General features: G+C 32.7%; 1 protein-coding gene across 1 annotated transcript in view; it reads left to right on the top strand.

Moving 5' to 3' along the window:
- The window catches only part of PIK3CA (phosphatidylinositol-4,5-bisphosphate 3-kinase catalytic subunit alpha), a 72,580-nt gene extending 53,149 nt beyond the window's left edge, over positions 1-19,431 (top strand). The window contains exons 10-21 of the mRNA XM_033128688.1: positions 3,845-3,969; positions 4,876-4,957; positions 5,260-5,424; positions 5,634-5,737; positions 6,774-6,945; positions 9,061-9,167; positions 9,691-9,812; positions 10,636-10,714; positions 14,218-14,388; positions 14,946-15,063; positions 15,170-15,321; positions 15,872-19,431. Coding sequence (XP_032984579.1) covers positions 3,845-3,969; positions 4,876-4,957; positions 5,260-5,424; positions 5,634-5,737; positions 6,774-6,945; positions 9,061-9,167; positions 9,691-9,812; positions 10,636-10,714; positions 14,218-14,388; positions 14,946-15,063; positions 15,170-15,321; positions 15,872-16,142 — 1,668 coding nt within the window. The 3' untranslated portion in view covers positions 16,143-19,431. The remainder of the gene's footprint in view (positions 1-3,844; positions 3,970-4,875; positions 4,958-5,259; positions 5,425-5,633; positions 5,738-6,773; positions 6,946-9,060; positions 9,168-9,690; positions 9,813-10,635; positions 10,715-14,217; positions 14,389-14,945; positions 15,064-15,169; positions 15,322-15,871) is intronic.
- Positions 19,432-19,723: the final 292 nt, after the last annotated feature.

Here is a 19,723-nt window from a genome sequence, read left to right as displayed (position 1 = left end):
ATACTAAAAGTTCAGTTAACTTTTTTGATATTAGAAAGAGATTCCCTTTCTTGAAAAATGTAGTCACCATTCTGTATGTTTAATTCCTTGATGATAATTGCCTACATTTATCAAGTACTTATTGTGTACGAAATGCCATACCAATCACTTTTTACATATTATCTCATTTAATGTTAAAAGCAATCTCTATGAACATAGATACTATTATAGTCCTTATTTCACCAGTAAGCAAACAGTCTTAAGGAATCTAAATAACTTATCCAGTGTCACTGTGTAATAAGTATTGAGCCTCTTATTCTTAACCACTCTGTTGTAACCGAACAGGAATTCCTTAATTTTTAAACTGGGGTTGAAATACTGGTAAGCATTCCCGTGAAGTGTCACAGCCCTGTCCGATTAGTTATACTTATAAACTAACTGAGTTACAAGAGTAAAGTCACTTGAAAACTCATTTATTTCCTGTTTTAGTCTTTCAACTATTGAATTCAGTTCACTGTCATGGTATGTTGGAACCAATTTTAGCTTTTGAATTTCTTTTTTGAGCAAGTCTAACTCTGTAAGGATTGATATTTTATGACATTTTTGCTTCCTAGAAAAATTTTTTCTTTCAAAGAAAAATTGTTTATCTTTATAATAGACTAAAACTGATTCTATCTTTCAATTAACATTGGGTCTGTTGAAAAGTTTTATAAATCTAAGGTGCATTATGGGGTCTTAGTTTTCCTATTTCATCATTATTTATCAATTTTATTTCCAACTATGCTTAAAAAGACTAAAATAATATGAAAATATAGAATGATAAAATAGCTTAAGAAGGTGATAAAATAGTGAAATAAACCATCACTATTACATCATCCTTCAGTCTTCTTATTGCATTGCCTACTGTCTTACATCATCTTTCCAGAGGTATAAAGAAGTCTGCAAACACCACCTTTGTAGTTTTTTGTTGTTTTTTAGGTTTTCAGTGAATACTGTTGAGAATTCAGGAATTTTCCCTTACCACTCATAATGACAAAGAGAAGAAAACTGACTGGAGGAAATATTTCACAATTATTAGACATATTAGAATATGATGCAAAGAGACAATAGCACTCTAAAGCAGAATTTCTCAACCTCAACACTTTTGACATCTTGGGCCAAGTGATTCTTTATTAATAGGCGCCATCCTGTGCATTATAGGAAGTTTAGCAGCATCCTTGGTCTTTAGCCAATAGCACTACTACCCCAAGTTGTGACAACCAAAATGTCTCCATGCGATATCAAGGTCCCTGGGAGGTAGAGGGAACAAAATCACCCCAATTGAGAACCACAGCTTTAGACTCTTAATGATAATGATGAAATTGATTATATAAGTGAAATATCAAATGACAACCTAGATGAATTTTCCTAAACTCAAATAATGAGTGAACAATATATTTCCAAGGACAAAAAGGAAATACAATATTCACATTCAGTTAGTCATTCAACAAGAATGACTTCATCACACAGTATTTTTTTTTATAAGAACCTGGGCACACATCTTTTGCCGTATTTGTTCTATCTTTTATGCTACACTTTCTAAGTGGATAAATGCTTCAGGCAGGTGTGTATACAAAAATGAGTGGAAAGAAAAAGGTGATGTAGAAATTTTAAAATCTTTGAAATTGATATCTGTAAGTATAAAAATAGAAGTATTTTGCAATTATGAAGCAAGGAAGATGGTCATTCTTTCTAGCAAAATCATGAGCCATCAAAGTTTTCAAAAGTATTGCTTTTTGACATGCAAGTACAAGAAAAACCAGAAGTGATGACAAGCTAGAACTTACTAGATATGTACTTAAAATCCGGAATCAGTATTTGCAAGATGGATATGTTCCAGGCTCATGCATGACAGTTGATAAGCAAGCAGTTAGTTGATTCAGAGGATGTGGCCCAGGTTGGATTATAAACTTGGTTTTACTGTGTTTAAAATCTTATTAAGATGTCTAACATAATTGTTTTCACCATCACTTTATTCTTTTCTAAATTATTCTATATTAAAAATATAAACAAATAAAAATAAGTAAATAATAAAGTATTAAGAGTTCATTGGACCCCAGTGATGAACAGTAATGACTACTTTTCCTGGTGAAACGAGGATTAAGTATTATCTCTTCCCTGGACTATTACAGTAGCGTCCTAACTGGTCTCCCTCTTCCACAGAGCAGCCAAAATAATCTTTATTAAACATAAATCAATTCACGATATTTATCCTTTAAATAGCTTTCAATAAAAATAAAAGTCAGGGGCAGCCGGATGGCTCAGTTGGTTAGAGTGCGAGCTCAGAACAACAGCAAACCGGTTCGATTCCCATATGGGCCAGTGAGCTGTGCCCTCCACAACTAAATTGAAGACAACAAGCTGCCGCTGAGGTTCCGGAGGGACGGCCAGATGGCTCAGTTGGTTAGAACGTGAGCTCTCAACAAGGTTGCCGGTTCAATTCCGGCATGGGATGATGGGCTGCACCCCCTGCAACTAAAGACTGAAAACGGCAACTGGACTTGGAGCTGGGCTGTGCTCTCCACAACTAGATTGAAGGACAACGATTTGGATCTGATGGGCCCTGGAGAAACACACTGTTCCCCAATTAAAAAAAAATAAAAATAAATAAAAATAAAATTCAAACTTTTTACCCTGGCCACAGATTTTAATGCTCTGAACCTGACCTCCTGTCATTCCTCTACCTCATCAACTGGGCTTCAAGCTCGTTGGCCTTCTTCCTGTTCCTCCTTCACACCCAACTCACTCTCTTTGGGGCACTTTCATTGTTCCCTCCACCTGCAATAGTCTTTTCCTGATCTTGGGGTGGATCTTGTCATTTGGGTCACAAATTAAATATTAGTTCCTCAGAGTTCATTTCCGAACATCCCGTCTAATGTAACCACCCATTCCTTGTGACATCACCCAGAGTTTTTATATCAACTCTCCAATATTTCTCTTCTTTGTTCACTTAATTTCCCACTACAATGGAGGCCCTGTGAGAACAGGTGGTTTTACTCTTCTGTGTCCTGAACAGTAAGAACAAGACAAAGCACACAGCACATATTTTAATAAATATTTGTTGAATGAATATGTGCCAGCAATATTTCTTTATGTTGTTAGATAAACTAACAATGTTTAAATGTGTAAAAACCAAATAGCATGGATGTTTGCTTTCATTTTTAGCCGTTAGGAATATGTGTAACCCATTCTAAGGAATACATATTTGTTTTGTATAGTATATTAATATGCATTCATAATTATTTATTATGTAGTTAATGTATCTATAGTTAAAGGGAATAAATACATTACTTGGAATCTTGGAATTATACCAAAAGTGTTTTCTTTTTAGTTTCCAAACACTGAACGTACAGTGTATTAATGGCATTTCTTCTTTTTTCCCTTATTTATTTTTACCTTTTAAATTTGAAAGCCTTAGAGTAATTATAAGGATGAATTCAGGCAAAGATTATGAAAGAATTTACATTTTTATTTTATTATTTTTCTATTTCTTATTCCGGAAATATTACCAGATTAGGTCACAGAAGACAATTAGTCACTAATACCCAGTCAGCTCTTATCCCTGACTAACTTTGTCAGTTACAGTTCTGTGGTTGGTGGTATGTTAACCAAATACGTTACTGGATTTGTTCCACAAATACTGTCTTACATTGATTCTTCCCTGTTCCTGAAAATAAAGTCTTGCAATGAGAATTGTAAACTAGTTCACATCAGTTAATAAGCAATGTAAAGTTATTGACAGTTTTCTTTTTTGTAGATCATTCATGAATCCTGGGTGAAAAAATATGGCAAAGGAAATCACAAAAGGCACTGTTTTATTTTACAGAGTAACAGACTAGCTAGAGACAACGAATTAAGGGAAAATGATAAAGAACAGCTCCGAGCAATTTGTACCCGAGATCCTCTATCTGAAATCACTGAGCAAGAGAAAGATTTTCTGTGGAGCCACAGGTGAGTGTTAAGAGTCTCTGTTTCATTCTTCTGTAACAGAAGAAAGTACTGAGTTTGGGTGATCTTGCCATTTTTCTACCATACCTGTTAAATAATACATAATTTACATGATTTTTTTATTATAAACACTATGCTTTTTAAAGCTGTAGGTATAGATCAGTATTTCTAGAAAACCATGCTGTATTCGTACTAACCTTGGATGTTGAAGGCTTTTCTAAAACTCTAAATCCCTGATATAACTTTTTTTAAGATTTGATTTTTGGTTTTATTTTTTAACAAAATTCAAGCTCCAAAAAAATATCCTGTAGTTTCAGATCAATTTAATTGTGATTTAGTTGGTCGATTTTTCCATTTCTGGCAATCCCTCCATTTAAAAAAAAATTTTTTTTTTTTTTACACTCCCTCAAAGTAATAGTGTAATGCCTTATTTTTACTTATGAAGAAATTATCCTACTACTTGGTAATGGTACCCTGGCTTATTTAAATGAAGCAATTGCAGTGCATTTCTGCATCAAGTCCATTAAAACATAAATCTTGTCCAGTGACCGCAGTAGAAGTGGTGACTCTTCTCATGGTTCATGTTGCATAAGTGGGTGAATAAAAGGAGCTTTAGAAGGAGTATTATAAAATAAATTTATAATTTTTCCTAAGTACCTGTCTTCCATTTGGATTTTCCTTTTGTCTTCCTTGCCATTATAACTGTGTCTAAGTATATATGTACATATATATGCAACTAAATAGTGTTAAACGCTGATTTCTTTTGATTTTAAGGAAGGCTAGCAATGGTAAGAAGTTTTAAAGGTGTTTGGACCTTCTTAAAGATTGCACAGTTGAAAATGTAGACACGTAGGCCTTTTGAATAACATGCAAGAATATTTTTTATTTTGTTTTGTCTTTTCCACACAGACACTACTGTGTAACTATCCCTGAAATTCTACCCAAATTGCTTCTGTCCGTTAAATGGAATTCTAGAGATGAAGTAGCTCAGGTAAATGTGTGTTTGAGATTACTGAATAACTGTTGCACAAAATTGATATGTTGCTTAAATTGTTATCTCTCGAAAGTCTGCATAAATATAAGAGATGAAATAGACTTTTAAATTAATAATGGTAATATAGTAGAGAAAAATACCGTTCACACCACTTCCACTGATAAAAATTAATCATGCTGAACATTTTAAGCACTGAATCATAAGGGGAGCTTTTATCTCAACTTTAAAATAAAAAGACAGTGTCGTAGAGGGTTCATTTACAATTATCTTTGCGTTATGAGTCCTGGTCTTCTGCACAGATGTACTGCTTGGTAAAAGACTGGCCTCCAATCAAACCTGAACAGGCTATGGAGCTCCTGGACTGCAACTACCCAGACCCTATGGTTCGAGGTTTTGCTGTTCGATGCTTGGAAAAATATTTAACAGACGACAAACTTTCTCAGTACCTAATTCAGCTAGTCCAGGTAAAATAATGTAAACTAGAAAAATACGTTTTTATTTTATTCTAAATCCATGCAATTCTCAAAAGCTACTGTATTAACTGGTTTTATGCTTTTTTTAAAAAAGCATAGTAATAACTACTTTCTTTCTAAAAACTTTTCTTTAAATCCAACCATGCAAACTGACCCTGATTGATGTAAAACTGTTTTTATGTTTGTTTTTAAACACGTAGGTACTAAAATATGAACAGTATTTGGATAACCTGCTTGTGAGATTTTTACTCAAGAAAGCATTGACTAATCAAAGGATTGGGCACTTTTTCTTTTGGCATTTAAAGTAAGTCCAGTTATTTTCCCATTAAATTATTAAGATGCATGTTACTTTCTTAATATATGTATAAATATGTATTATATACTATAGTTTTTGTTTGTCTGTAAGAGTTTTCCATATTGTATCAACGATGAGCTTCCCCTTAACTTTTTAATGTTAAATAAGCAGTAAAATTCAAAATGAATTTTATATAGGAATGAGAGCTGAAATATTTTTAAAGATTTTGATTCTACTTTAAGCAAAGTTAAATTTGCTAGATTAATGTTGCAGTTAGTTTCAGTGCATGTGGGTATTAAAATATACCAAAATAAAGAAAAAAACAAAAACCTTACGTTGGAATTCAGAAGACTGATGACAGAAGCTCAAGTTTCTTACTAGAAAACAAGCTAAGAATAAAAGTATTTTGTAGAATATGATATATCTAATATGCAGAGTTAGGGGTCACACTTTTTTTCTAAATTTAGAAGATGATTTGTAATTAACATGATTTTTTTAATGTTAAAATAAATTAAAAGTGGGATCTAGAAGCTAGGTTTAAAATAACTTAAATTTAGAGATAGTACAGAAAAGGGACAGGTATGCCAGCAGTCAAATAGTACTCACTGAGCTCTTAACTCCCACCCTATTCATTTTGTTATTTTTGTGCCTACTTTCCTTTTTTTTTATGTTAAAATATCTTGTGCTGAGATTAGTAAATGAAAAGTAGTTGAAATAAACCTAAAAGCCAGTTCATTAAATTTACATTTCCAGGAACTACGGGAAACCTTTGATTGTCTTGCTTCTAAATAATAGGTTTTAAATCATTTTGTTGTTAGTATGATTATAACATTTATTAGATTTAGAAAATGGGTTTTCTTGTTTTTTTATTTTTTTATTAGTTTCAGGTATACAAAACAATGTACTAGTTAGACATTTACACCCCTCTTATTTTCTAAAAAAAGATTATATGCATACTCATTTAAGACTATATATTTAAGGCACATATATATATATATATATATGGTCTTTTTTTTTTTTTTTTAATCTTGCACTGTTCTTTTAGATCTGAGATGCACAATAAAACAGTTAGTCAGAGGTTTGGCCTGCTTTTGGAGTCCTATTGTCGTGCATGTGGGATGTATTTGAAGCACCTGAATAGGCAAGTTGAAGCTATGGAAAAGCTCATTAACTTAACTGACATTCTCAAGCAAGAGAAGAAGGATGAGACACAAAAGGTGTGTGACTCTGGTTTGTTGCTGAGACTCTCTGTTCATTGCAATGGGGCAGGGTTATTTGAGAGCCAGTATGTACGCAAATGGTGGGTCTTAGAACATATCAGGATTTGGATCCCAGTTCCACTGCCTCTCAGCTGTGTAATGTTAGACACATTATTTAGTCTTTAAGACTCATTTTCCTCATCTGTAAAATGGGAATAACATTTTCTTCATAGGGTTGTTGTGAGAATTAAATGATGTGAGATATGCAAAGCATCTATCACAGTCCCTAGAACATGGGAGGTGCCCATTAGCTCTCTCTCCTTTCTTTTTTTACAGCCCTAACTTTTAAAAATAATTTTTCCTTATTCTGTTTCATATATTATCTTTTAGTAATGCCCTTGAAAATGAGTGGAAAGAAATCAGTTTTTACATTTCTAAGTTTAAAATGGACTCTTAGTCGTTCAGTGAATGTATCATATACTCCAGTCATCTGCTGTCTAGCTTAATGTTACTGAGGAATATTAAATGTGAAGATTTTTCAGGACCTCTTCCTACTCTTTATCTCTTATTTAACACACATTTTATAGTAAAAGTGAGATCATTCCTCACCGCTAGTGAAATGAAAAAAAAAAAAATCCTCATTTATTAGGGAGTCCCCAGAGGATGGAAAATATAAATTTAGAAGTGCTGACAGAATTTTTCCAACATCTTCATTAATATTGCTTGAGGGGAAAAAAAACAAAACTTTAAAAGAAATTTATTGTTTTAATCTAAATGTCATTCAGTGTGTGACTCATTTGATTTTATTGAAGTTATGGTACATAAGTTTAAATATGTATAGGTTATCAGAATGTATAGGTCATTAGAATGTTTCTGATGCCAGAATTGTGAGCAGGAGGGGACTAGATTGCTTTAAAATAGTAAAATTTATTATATTTAGATAGTAACTGAAGGAAAAAAAAACTTGATATTAGTTAAATTTGTAAATATAGGCATTTCTTTTAAGCTGGAATTGTCATATCATAGATTGGCTATGATACAGTGGATTAAAAACATAAAATTCATTACTCATTACTACTGGCTTAAATGGGACTGTGATAGAAAACTAAAAGTTCAATCATAGGAACAAAAGCTATTACTTTGAGTGGTTTCATGTGTTATGATAACAATGATAAAGTGTAGGAAGCAGTGTGCTAACACTAGGGTTGACAGTGAGAGAAAAAGAAATGCCTTTACATGAGCAAGAGCTGCCCTCGTCAGGGATGACTAGATTTTCTAGTTATTTGCTTATATTTAGTAAGGAAAAAAGAAAAACTGTTAACTAAAATTCCTACATGAAAATTAATTTATTATGAATTCCTAGCTCCTAACCTCTTTTTTCCCCACTTACATTTTGAATTTTTGATAGATGGAGGTTTCCTGAAATAAAATGGCAGTTATTACATGATAGCTCAGCAGTCTGGGCTCTCGTTTGAATGGATTACAAAGGGTTGTTTTTGTCCAGCTGTATACTAGTACCTAAGTATAGCGTGAGACTCAGTGGAGCAAAGGTTTTTAAAAGTCCTTATGCCAACAGTCCCTTTTAGCCTTAACTGACCTTTTCTACCCAACAGAGAGAGAGTGAATATGATGTTTTCTGAAAAGCTTTAAAGTAACGTTAATAAAATGATGTCGCCATAGTTTTTCCCCTACAAGGGTCAGCAGACTTTTTCTTAAGAGGCCAGATAGTAAATATTTTAGATTTGCAGGCCATGCAAACTCTGTTGTAACTACTGAACTCTGCTATATTCTGTGTGAACGTGGCGTATGTCTAAATGAATGGGCATAGCTATATTGGATGCAATTTGATTTACAGAAACCGGCGGCTGACCTGCTGTAGTTAACCACGCCCTGTTCCACAGCCTCTGTCATCATGCAGAGTTCTCGCAGGAAGGTGCGCGGTACTGCCACTCTTGCCTGTCTGCCTGAGTTGTGGTGCTGTGTTGTAGAAACCCTTATAATTAGAATGCAGCCAGTCCAGGGTATGGATTCCAAGACTACATAATGCTGAGGTTCCAATGTATAAAAAAGATTAGCAGTTAGTTTTACTTTTGATGAAATCAATGTCTAATTGTGATTGTACTTATCTATCAGGTACAGATGAAGTTTTTAGTTGAGCAAATGCGGCGACCAGATTTCATGGACGCTTTACAGGGCTTTCTGTCTCCTCTAAATCCTGCTCATCAACTAGGAAATCTCAGGTAAGGTACTTCATGGGAAGTTTTATTGATATATTTAAATAAGTACTCTTTCTGGAGAAAATCCTGAGAGAAGTCAAAGTGTCCATTATAATGAGAATGTTCAATTATATATGCTTCCCTCTCCCATTCTCCTACCCTGTAAAATAAGAGTTGTAAAATTCTCTTAAATTCAGACTGCACTTATTCAGGATGAGTTTTTACTACTTTAATAACAGAGTTTAAAACACTCTATGGCCAGAATTTCTGGTATCATAGGATAAGAAATGGAATGTAATGTCTGTAAAGGTAATGATATGTCCCTATATTTGTTGAAAATTCATATGCTATTATATAAGAAATTTTTAAGAGTAATATTTATTTTTTATACTCCCTGAGAAATGAATTCATAAATAAAATTGAGTAGAAAGTTTAAAAATTTTATAACACTTCAGAAAGCTATACTGTGTATGTATTTTAAAATAAATTTGAGGCTAAGAGACAAATAAAGCTAAGGTGTCTAGTAAAATTTTTAACTGTTTCAAAGGCTTGAAGAGTGTCGAATTATGTCCTCTGCAAAAAGGCCACTGTGGTTGAATTGGGAGAACCCAGACATCATGTCAGAGTTACTGTTTCAGAACAATGAGATCATCTTTAAAAATGGGGATGGTAAGGAAAAGTATTAATGAACTTATGATGCATGAATTTAGCTATCTTTTTATATACAGGATATTTATGAACCATGAAGACTATTGAAAGCCATTTAAGGAATATGCATGTGGTAAAGTATACAATATTAAGCAGATGTCTAAACCTTTAAATATATTATTGAAAAGTATAATTATTGAAAAGAAGTACTAGGTTTAGAATAAGAAGGCCTGAAATCACTTTCTGACTATCATTTGCTGTTTGAGAATCCATATATTCCATAAATATCTGATATGCTAGACCTTGGGGTTGTAAGAATAAACAAAACAGAATCCTTGCCTTCTTAAGCTTACAATCTAGCAGGGAAAAGAGAGATGTTAACAAATAATTACAAAAATAAAATTATAACCACGTTACAAAGGAAAAGTGTAGTCTGCTAAGGGATCATATAAAAGAAGGTCCTAGTTTACTTGGAGAACAGGCTGTAAAGGGAGCAGTGGGAGGAGCCACTGATGGGTTTCCTTTGGGAAATGACATTTCAGCACTGAATTCTGTTAACCCAGTATTTTAATATAAACGTTCAAATTTAAGGATTCAGAAAAATAAGTACTTTAAATATCTTAATTTAAAATTTTTGTGAAACAGCTTATTCTGCATTGTTATATAGGTGGGTTTATGCAGCTACTTCAGAAATGGTTTAAAGAATCACAATATTGCTTCTTTATAGATTATTTTGAAGAGTAAATATAGTCTATTTATTTTCCACTTGAAAACAGTGTGATGACATGATAACCAAATATGCATTTTTGGCATTAAGTGGTGGTACATATTATTTGAATTTCAGATTTACGGCAAGATATGCTAACACTTCAGATTATTCGCATTATGGAAAATATCTGGCAAAATCAAGGTCTTGATCTTCGGTAGGTAACCAACTATGTATGTTGAAAAAGTAAACTATTAATAAATATTAATTATAACTCATACAGAGGCATTATATCTATAAAGAAATGTATGGGATAGTAATTAACACTAGTTGATTACACTATGATACTTTCATTTTTCCTCTTCCTCTGCTTAGAATAAATAGCTCATGAGGTTCAGCTAGGTAAGAAGAGCTATGTCTCTAAGCTGGTAAAGGCTGCAGCTGCTTCCAGGGTGTCACTATTTAGAAACAGGTCACTATTTAGAAAGGAGACACAAAAGGCCCCTGTTTTCTTTCAGAAGTCACGAGCTTAGAAGAAAGTTTCTTTCATAATATAAATTCTCTAATTTTAAAACTTTCTAAATCCTCTAATCTAATCTTGAATCAGTTTTGCAGCAAAATCAACTACCATGTTTCCCCGAAAATAAGATCTAACCAAAAATAAGCCCTAGCATGATTTTTCAAGATGACATCCCCTGAACATAAGCCCTAATGCATCTTTCGGAGCAAACCTTACTTAATATAAGACCCGGTCTTATTTTCGGGGAAACACAGTAATCTTCAAGTTTTGGCCATTCTGTTAATTTCTGCCCAGCCTTCTATAATTATCAGTATTATCTCCAAGTTCTATCATTCATTCAGCTTCTTCTAGTCATTTTTTGATTCTAATGGTATTTTCTTCTCTTACTCATCTCTTTGCAAATCTAGAGTCATTCAGGCAAAGGCCACTGTCACATCAAGTATTTTTGTCTGTAATTTGGCACAGGAGTCAACTCTAGCGGCAGCAACAGAGTAGATTAGGGTTTATGTGTGTGCTTCGTATAGATTAAGAGTATCTAGTATATAAAAATGTGCTGGTAACAAATAGTAGCATCCTTCTATTTCCAAGAAGAAAAATGGACATCTCAAGTAACCTGCCAAATCACAAAATTCAGTCATCAACTTTAATTCTTAACTCCTGGTTCTTTGCTTAATTTCTGCTGGTTTCCCCAAACAATTATTATTATACGAATCAAGTTGCCTTTTTTGGTATAATTTCCTGTGTCGTGGGAGATCCACCTGCCACTACTACAACCACTCCCAGGGGAATAGAGTACAAAAGAGAATGCAGAACTAGACAGAGTAGAGGAAAGGACTTAACTATATAACTCCAGTAATTATAATATTTAATTGTAAATTAATGACGGTTAAAAAAAAGCATCTAAAGTTAAGCTAGGTCATTGGAAAGTATGTTGGATCTTTGGAAAGCTTTCAAGTCTTATAATGTTTTTTAAATATTTTTCTTTTAACAAATAAATTTAAGTAAAAGTTTCTGTGTAAAGTTTAATTTTAAATAAAAAGTAAATGTAAGTAAAATCATAGCATTTTTATTTGTACCTGGCCAAACTTACATTCAGGTTTATGGTAATTCTGCTTGTTTGTTTGGTTTTTTTCCCAACAAGCCTTATGGGACTATGGGACTGACTATGTGACTACTGTGACCTAACAGGACTATGTGACTCTTTATGAGCATGTCAACAGTAATACAATGTAAAGCAAGAGAAAATGAGCAGCAATTCAACCTTAAGAAATTCCTGTATTTACCAGGACAGGTAGAAGAAAAGTTTCCATAAGATAAATGTTCAAAAGGGTAGGAAGACCAGAGTAAGTGATTCACAGAATCCAAAAAAAGGGGAGAGAGTCACAAAAATGTATAGTATCGGTGCCTTAAGAGTATAAGGACTCTGAAAAAGCCTTTGAATTCGATGATTCATGGTGAGCTTAAGGAAGAGCTGACCCAGTAGAGGGGTAGGAGTAGAAGTTAGGCTGCAAGGACTTAAGTGAGAAAATGAAAATAAGTGTAGACTATTACTCTTTTAGGAACTAAGAAGTAAAAGAATGGGCAGTCGCTTATGAGAAAAACAGTTCATAGAACTTAAAAAACCATACTTTACTACGTATGTGCCATTCGGTGTGTTAGGTGCTGTTTTTTCATTGGCTCTTTAAATCTTCACATCTCCACCCTTGACATGTTCTTTTTAGTATTCTGTGTGATGAATGGCACACAGAAATAAGTACCCATAAAGCACTTCTGCTGCATGCCAAAGTGTGGCTGTATCAAGGGAAAGCATTTGTGGATTATTTGAATTGTGAGCTGAACTTGCTGCTTTTTTTTATAGAACAATATTTTTACCTAAAGAATAACTAATAGATAAGCTATGATTATTCAAGCATGGGTAATTGGCAGACAGTTTCTTGAAAATGAACAATCTGAGCTTCTCTTTTCAAGGAGAAAAACTCACAGAATTTGTTAATTGTCAAATTTGAGCTTTCCGCAAAAATTAGAATTTTGAAAACTTTGTGTCCATCGCTGTGAGCATAACACCTTCCCCAAAATTAAAGACTTTTCTTATGATACCAGTGGTAATATTAACAACTGTGACTTTTTAGTTGGTATAATGACAAGTATCAACATTTGAGAAACACCTCTATAACTCAGTGAACTAAGGTCTTCCAAATGACTAATGCGGGATATTATAAAGTCATATATGGGTAAAAGTTCCATACACGTGCTACATAGACGAATGGATTTTAATGTAACAGAGTATGAAAAGTTTATTGTTATGTTTTCAGATTGCATATTACAACTATCTCTTGTCAAATTTTGGAATAATATCAAAGAAATATCATAATTATCTGAAAAAGCTATTACAATACTTTTTCAAACTACATATTTCCACGAGGCTAGATTTTCTTCATATGCTTCTATTAAAACATTGCATTAGATTGAATACAGAAGCATGTACGAGAATCCAGCTCAGTACTATTAAGCCAGACATTAAAGAAATTTGAAATAATGGGAAACAGCGTCACTCTTCTAAGTTTTAATATATGGTTTTTGTTTCATAAGACATTATTTATATTACCGTACAATAATTTACTGTTATTTTTAAATGAATTAATATTTTAATTTTTTATTTTTTCCATTTTAATTTCTCGTATCAATAGATATAACCCACATAAATAAAAGCTTTTGGAATCCTCAGTAATTTTTAAGAGTATAAAGGAGTCCTGAGACCAAAAATTTGAGAACTGCTGCCCTAAAGTATTATTTAGATATTAATTAAATATCTTTAAATTTCTAAGTTGTAAATATTTATGAAATTTTATTTTATTTTTTGTTTTGTTTTTTTAAGATTTTTATTAAAATACAGCTAACATACAATATTGTTAGTTTCAGGTGTTTATGAAGTTTTGATTGCCACAATAATTTTCTTAATGCTTTTCTGATACATAATTAAATCCTTTTCAGTTGATGGTTATAATAAATGATGGCAGATAATTTTAAGGATTTTTCTAGGAATATTTGTCATACTATAACAACATTAAAATTAGGTTAAGGGAGTAAATGTCATGCGTGACAAATTTGCAAATACTTGACTATTTCTGTATTAGCCTATTAAAATATTTGCTATTTTAAAATTCCATCATTTAATTGCAAATGCCTTGATCCTTTTTCAGAATGTTACCTTATGGTTGTCTGTCAATTGGTGACTGCGTGGGACTTATTGAGGTAGTGAGAAGTTCTCATACTATTATGCAAATTCAGTGCAAAGGTGGCCTGAAAGGTGCACTGCAGTTCAATAGCCACACACTACATCAGTGGCTCAAAGACAAGAACAAAGGAGAAATGTGAGTTTATTCTTCTTGTTTCCCTATTTAATCTAAGTTATTGTCAGACAAATCTTTTAATGGTTGTATCTATTTCTGAATTAGACCAAAGAAAACAACTGTACTTACTTAGGCAAAAAATATGTTCAACCTTTGACATATTTGAGATTATTGTGTTTAAATGACCAGAATTGCTTAAATTTAGTGAAATCCTGTACATTCAACTTAAGTATCTAAAAGGTGTTTTTCTTATTATTCTTTTTTAGAAATATTAACATTGCACATTCAAAATTTTACTTCTGACTTACTGTTACAATAATTTTAAAAAATTCCTTTTAATGACATATTTTTTCACTATAATAAGAATTCTTCTTTGATCAGAAAATATCTGGAAATTTCTTTAGAAATCCTTGAAAACTTCAGAATCTCAAAATTTCTCAGATCCTTGGACATAATTACTTACTCTCCCTATCAGTGATTGTTTTCATTGTTTTAATACAGATTTTGACCATCTTTTCCCAGTTTGGATCACTCTATATTTCCACACTATTCATCAGGTGTTTCTTTCTTCTTTGTAGATACGATGCAGCCATTGATCTGTTTACACGTTCGTGTGCTGGATATTGTGTCGCTACCTTCATTTTGGGAATTGGGGATCGTCACAATAGTAACATCATGGTTAAAGATGATGGACAAGTAATTCCTTTATCTTTTCAAGTTGTTTTGGCATTCTTAAATTTATTCAGTCAGGATATTGTATTTCTGCATTTGTCAAACTATAACAATTTCTTATTTTCGAAAGCTGTTTCATATAGATTTTGGACACTTTCTGGATCACAAGAAGAAAAAATTTGGCTATAAACGAGAACGTGTACCATTTGTTTTGACACAAGATTTCTTAATAGTGATTAGTAAAGGAGCCCAAGAATGCACAAAGACAAGAGAATTTGAAAGGTAAGCTCAAGAAAAGTTTTTACTCATTGCTGTTTAAAGCATTGGACTCCACCTTCTCTATATTGACAAATAAGGTATAGTGTTGATAAGACATTTTTTAGTCATACAATTTTGAGAAATTCGGTCAACTGTAATTACCATGTTTATTCATAATTTTTGTTACCACCTTATGGTATATCATTAGTCCGTCTTAAACCTTAAAGTACTTTTAAAACCTTTCATAAAATTTAATTTTATCTATAACTCAGTCCTGGACCTAGCCTAAACCCTAAAAGCTTTAGTATGGACCACTTCATACATTTAATAAATCCTTATTAAATTCCTAATGTGCCACGCATTATTCTAGGTGCTGGTGATAAGCAGTAACAAAGTCCTTATTGGCTCATGAGATTTACGTTGTAGTGTGGGGTAAAGGGATTGGGGGAGGAGAATGTTGTTTTTTATAGGTTTGTCCAAGAATACCTCTCTAATGCTGTGACATTTGAGCAGAGAGCTGGAGGTATTAATGCCATTTGCTCGGTACTGACCAAACTGTTTTTATTACTTGTAGGTTTCAGGAGATGTGTTACAAAGCTTATCTAGCTATTCGGCAGCATGCCAATCTCTTCATAAATCTTTTCTCAATGATGCTTGGCTCTGGAATGCCAGAACTACAATCTTTTGATGACATTGCATACATTCGAAAGACCCTAGCTTTAGATAAAACTGAGCAAGAGGCTTTGGAATATTTCATGAAACAAATGAATGATGCACATCATGGTGGCTGGACAACAAAAATGGATTGGATCTTCCACACAATTAAGCAGCATGCTTTGAACTGAAATGATAACTAAGAAACTGAAAGCTCAATATTGGATTCTGTACTGCACTGTTAATAACTGTCAGCAGGCAAAGACTGATTGCATAGGAATTGCACAATCCATGAACAGCATTAGAATTTACAGCAAGAACAGAAATAAAATACTATATAATTTAAATAATGCAAACGCAAACAGGGTTTGATAGCACTAAACTAGTTCATTTCAAAATTAAGCTTTAGAATAATGCGCAATTTCATGTTATGCCTTAAGTCCAAAAAGGTAAACTTTGAAGATTGTTTGTATCTTTTTTTAAAAAACAAAACAAAACAAAAAAAAAAACCCAAAATATATAGAAATGATGGAGAAGGAAAAAGAATGATGTTCTTTTTTTTGTCTTGCAAATGTTCTATGTTTTGAAATGTAGACACACAAAGTCTATTATTGCATTAGGTCCAAGTAAACTGGAGTTTGATGTTAAATTATATTAAGATTAGAAAACATGAAAATTTCTTATTTTTTCATTGCTGTTCAACTTATAGTTTGAAGTGGGTTTTTTGACTCCTTGTTTAATGAAGAAAAATGCTTGGGGTGGAAGGGTCTTTTAAGATTTCACCAGAGACTTTTCTTTTTTAATAAATCAAACCTTTTGACGATTTGGGGTCTTATCAGCAAAGTTTTGGAAACAGTCACAAATGAGACCTGTTATAAGGTGGTATTTTTGGGTTTTTTTCCTGGACAGTATTTACAAGAATCTGATTCTTATTTCCCAGGGAAATTCTGGGCACCCATAAAGTAAAATAATCATCGTAGAGAAAGAATGAGCAGGAATAGTTCTTGCTCCAGAATTGTACAGTATTCACCTTAGGTTGATTTCTTTTTTTTCTCCTTTTGCAATTGAATTGAATACATTTTTCATGCATGTTTTCCAGAAAATAGAAATGAGTATTAATGTTATTAAAAAGATTATTTTTTTTATTAAAGGCTATTTATATTATAGAAACTATCATTAATATATATTCTTTATTTCACAATCTGTCCCATAGTCATGCATTGTTTTGCACCCCAAATTTTTTCTTGTTTGTATCAGCATGGTCAGCTTTTCTCTTGGTCTGTGGGTAAGGCTCAGGCACTATCCCATTTATACCAAACTAGTGAATAACTACTTAAAGAAAACAGATTAAAGTTCATCCTCTTTCCTTATTTCTTTCTGTTTTTACATGAATCCCCTATCTTCCATCCTCCTTTATAGTTCAGAATGCCTCAATCATATGAAATTAAGTACCAAAATTAATACAATTTAGAGTCTCTTCCTGATTGCTTAAACCCTCTACCGAGGTATGCTCATGAATAATACTTTGTAATATGGGGAAATAGAAACCATGAACTTTTTGCCTTTTTAGGCTACTTATCCAATATCAAAGTAATAAAAGTAGGACCTTCAACCATTTTAAGATCACATCCCATTTCCAAGTGGTCAGGTCTCACTCTCCAACTTTCTTAAATTGCATTGGAGCACAGGATACATTCTTAAACATTTTGAAAACATTAACCCAGGATGTAGGGGCTAATGGCTAGTCATCACTTCAGAATCTGGTATTTTACTCAGTATTTGAAATGAGTGATTAATACCCTAGGAAATAGCTTTAGCAAATGTTCAGGTGCCACACCAGAAAAAGTGCAATAATCGACTGACAGTTTTCTAGATTAGGCATATTATGGAAATACAACTTTATAAAGAGTGCACATTGTATACTCTAGTGTAACTGCATCACTTAAAAAATATTCACTTATGAAATCAGTTACCTATAGTAAAAGTCTTGAATAGTGAACAAGGACTCTAATACAAATACTCTTAATATTTGGCTACTTTAGAACCCTTAAAGGGCGTAATTATTGGAGATTTAGGTACTTCACTAAAGCATGTATATAATATTGACAACAAGAAAAATAAATTTGAAGATTAGGGGAACTTATTTCTCTAAACTCTTGGAATAGGTAAGAAGCATTTAAACTCTGTTTTAAGCAGCAAACCAATAGATTCTTTTGCAGATACAGATTTCATAAGATTAAAACTTCATGATTCACATTTTCTGTCTTTTAGATCTATTCAGTTATAATACATACTAACATCCCAGTCTTTTCTATATCAGGGATTGATTACAGGAAAACTCAGTGAAATGGTACAAATCTGAAACTTTGATGGTGGAAACTGAAGTTTTAACAGAGAACCGTGTTTTACCCAAGTGCCAAAAAAGCTTTGAGCTTCCTTGCACAAAATTTATACAATTTTTGCATTTTCCACATCAGTCCAGATAGTCCCCTTTCCCTGGGACCATTAAAACACAAGCCACATACCTTAGTTCATCATTGACATTATTTTCAAGAGTTATTATAACTCAATTCTGTTTGAAACACTGTAGACAAATTTTATAAAGAACATAGGTAAAGTGGTCTAGCTGAAAAAGCAAAGTAAACTTTAAACAAATCCAAGCAGAGTTTAAGTAGACAGCATTAAAAATAAGAAAAAGAAGCAGGTAGTTCTCAGAAGGCAAAGAACCAAAAACTGAATTAAAAGCTACGTGGGTGACTAGGAAGTTTCAAATCAGTGATAATAGTCACTTCCAGGTACTTCAGTACCTGAGATCAATTCCGATTGGTCAGTTCCTATGGCCAACCATCCTTGTCACTGAATGTGGTACAACTGACTTTGGGCTCTACAATTTCATTTGGTCACTCGAGCAGTATTTCCTTCAATGACTATTTTGGAGGAAAAAAGCAGGTTTAAGAAAAGTAAAACCTAATCTTAAACACATTCTAGCAAGAAATAATCAACTGTTTGAAAAATCATGCTTTAACTTTTTGTCATATTCTCAGCTGTACGAAGTTTATTTTAAAGATTTTTAGATTGCTGTTAATTTGAAATCTGTTAATCATATTGTGGTATTTGTTTTTTTTAAAAAGATGTTTCTAATTGGATTTTTTAAACAAGAATGGAATTTGGTCTCTATTTTATGATAGAACCTAAGCTTTTTGTGGTTCTTAGTGTCCTGTGTAAAACTTAGTGTCAAAGTAATCAATTTTGAGGTTTTTCCCTTCTACTCTGCTTTCTATTACAAGCCCTTTAGGAAATGGGAACCTGGTAAATATACAATGAATTGTAAAATATTTTAATGTGTAACTTTTTCAACTGTGAAACTATGACTATTGGTTTTTTTCTTTTTTTTGATGAAAACAGCTGCTGATAAAGTATTTTGTGTAAAGTGTAGTTCTTATTAATCAGGAAAATAATCAATGACTTGATTAGAATGTATATACCCTCTTGGATTTTATTTTAAATGGATATGGTAATTTTCACGTAGGTAAAACACAGTCCATCTGTATTCTGTTTTCCATCAAAAGCTGTGTGATTTGGCAGTACAAAAGAATTATGAGCAGCCTATCTGTGTTAAGGGCACCATGGAAATTGCACAGCATGTAAACTTGGATTTGTTTCTTAATGATTTTTTAAATCCATTTAATTCATCTTCTGACCAATAGCCCATGCTTGCCAACTCTTTGAAGAAATTTAATTTCCAGCATTATTTTAAAGCCAGCAGGTTAAC

This window comes from Rhinolophus ferrumequinum, chromosome 2 (assembly GCF_004115265.2).
Source record: "Rhinolophus ferrumequinum isolate MPI-CBG mRhiFer1 chromosome 2, mRhiFer1_v1.p, whole genome shotgun sequence".
Lineage (NCBI taxonomy): Eukaryota > Metazoa > Chordata > Mammalia > Chiroptera > Rhinolophidae > Rhinolophus > Rhinolophus ferrumequinum.
Note: the sequence above shows the minus strand (reverse complement) of the source record. Positions and strands in the feature narration are given on the sequence as shown.